Below are 1,209 nucleotides of genomic sequence, written 5' to 3'. Positions count from 1 at the left end.
GAAAATATTGAACATGTTTTTATCGTAAACACCATAAAATATGTATGTTTGGAACCGTGTATGGTTCCACTGTTAAGAACCGGAAGATATTTTTGTGGCGCACAATTTGTCGTTTGGCCGAAAAGTACCACAGCTTTATCCAATTTCTGTACATTCGGATTGTTCTGGGTATCTGGACACGAACCCAACCAAAGCAACAAGTTTACACTGTCCCGTCTTTATTTGGATTGGACGTTATTCTGGGACGCTATCGTACACTTCCGGTCTTTCCGTTCGTCCTTCAACGCGCTTGAAGCTTTTCACGTCAAACTCAACCAGGTGAGGAAGAAAGTCTATTAAATGGTGGCGATCCAGCAAGCTAGAAGCTCTAACATAACAGAACTGGAGTTGAGTGAAAATGTCTGAGGAGACGGTAGCTGCCCGATGCACATCGGCAGTCGTTAAATAAAAAAGGACGCTAAATGGGCTCGGCTAGTTCATAGCTTCGTTAGCCCCCCCGTTTCATTTAGCTCCGCTGTCGTTAATCAGTCGACGTAATCTTACTATTTTCTTGGAGGCTACTAGCAAATATTTAAAAAAAACAAAAACTGTGCAAATGTGAATAATCCAAAATGAACACATTGCTGTGTCGTAGTATTAAAGGTCGCTCGAAGAGGTCTTACTCTGCTGGTGGCTCTCCCGTTGTCCGGCATGGCGGTTCAGGTGTCCGAGTCAGACCAGATCAAACAGGTCAGCAAGCATCTCTCGTGCGGATTCGAAAATGTCTCAAATAGTTGGAATGACGTCGATTCTTGTTTCAGTTCAAAGAGTTCCTCGGCACGTACAACAAGTTGACAGAAAACTGCTTCATGGACTGCGTGAAGGATCTGACCAGCCGGGAGGTCCGGCCCGAAGAGGTACCGTACCGTCCGGGTCGCGCTTGTGCCGCCGTCGCGCGATTGTCTTCACGTCGCCGCCCTCCTGTTGCTCGCCAGGCGAGCTGCTCCGAGTCGTGTCTCCAGAAGTACCTGAAGATGACACAGCGGATCTCCACGCGCTTCCAGGAGTACCACATCCAGCAGAACGAGGCGCTGGCGGCCAAAGCGGGGGTGCTGGTCCAGCCCAGATGAAGCGGACGCCGGCCGCTTTGGTTTTGGAACGTGTGAAAATAAAAGTGGGACGTCATCAATGTGCGCTCGCATGTCCATGACGCATCTGCACGCCCGCGCA

At 49.3% G+C, this 1,209-nt stretch overlaps 1 protein-coding gene across 1 annotated transcript; it reads left to right on the top strand.

The window, feature by feature from the left end:
- Positions 1–89: 89 nt before the first annotated feature.
- On the top strand, positions 90–1,209 carry timm9 (translocase of inner mitochondrial membrane 9 homolog). The gene is made up of 4 exons (XM_061695935.1): positions 90–318; positions 635–729; positions 801–896; positions 975–1,209. The coding sequence occupies exons 2-4, from the start codon at positions 691–693 to the stop codon at positions 1,107–1,109; spliced, it is 270 nt and encodes an 89-aa protein (XP_061551919.1). The 5' UTR covers positions 90–318; positions 635–690; the 3' UTR covers positions 1,110–1,209.

The sequence above is a fragment of the Phycodurus eques genome, chromosome 14 (genome assembly GCF_024500275.1).
Source record: "Phycodurus eques isolate BA_2022a chromosome 14, UOR_Pequ_1.1, whole genome shotgun sequence".
NCBI classification, from domain to species: domain Eukaryota; kingdom Metazoa; phylum Chordata; class Actinopteri; order Syngnathiformes; family Syngnathidae; genus Phycodurus; species Phycodurus eques.
Note: the sequence above shows the minus strand (reverse complement) of the source record. Positions and strands in the feature narration are given on the sequence as shown.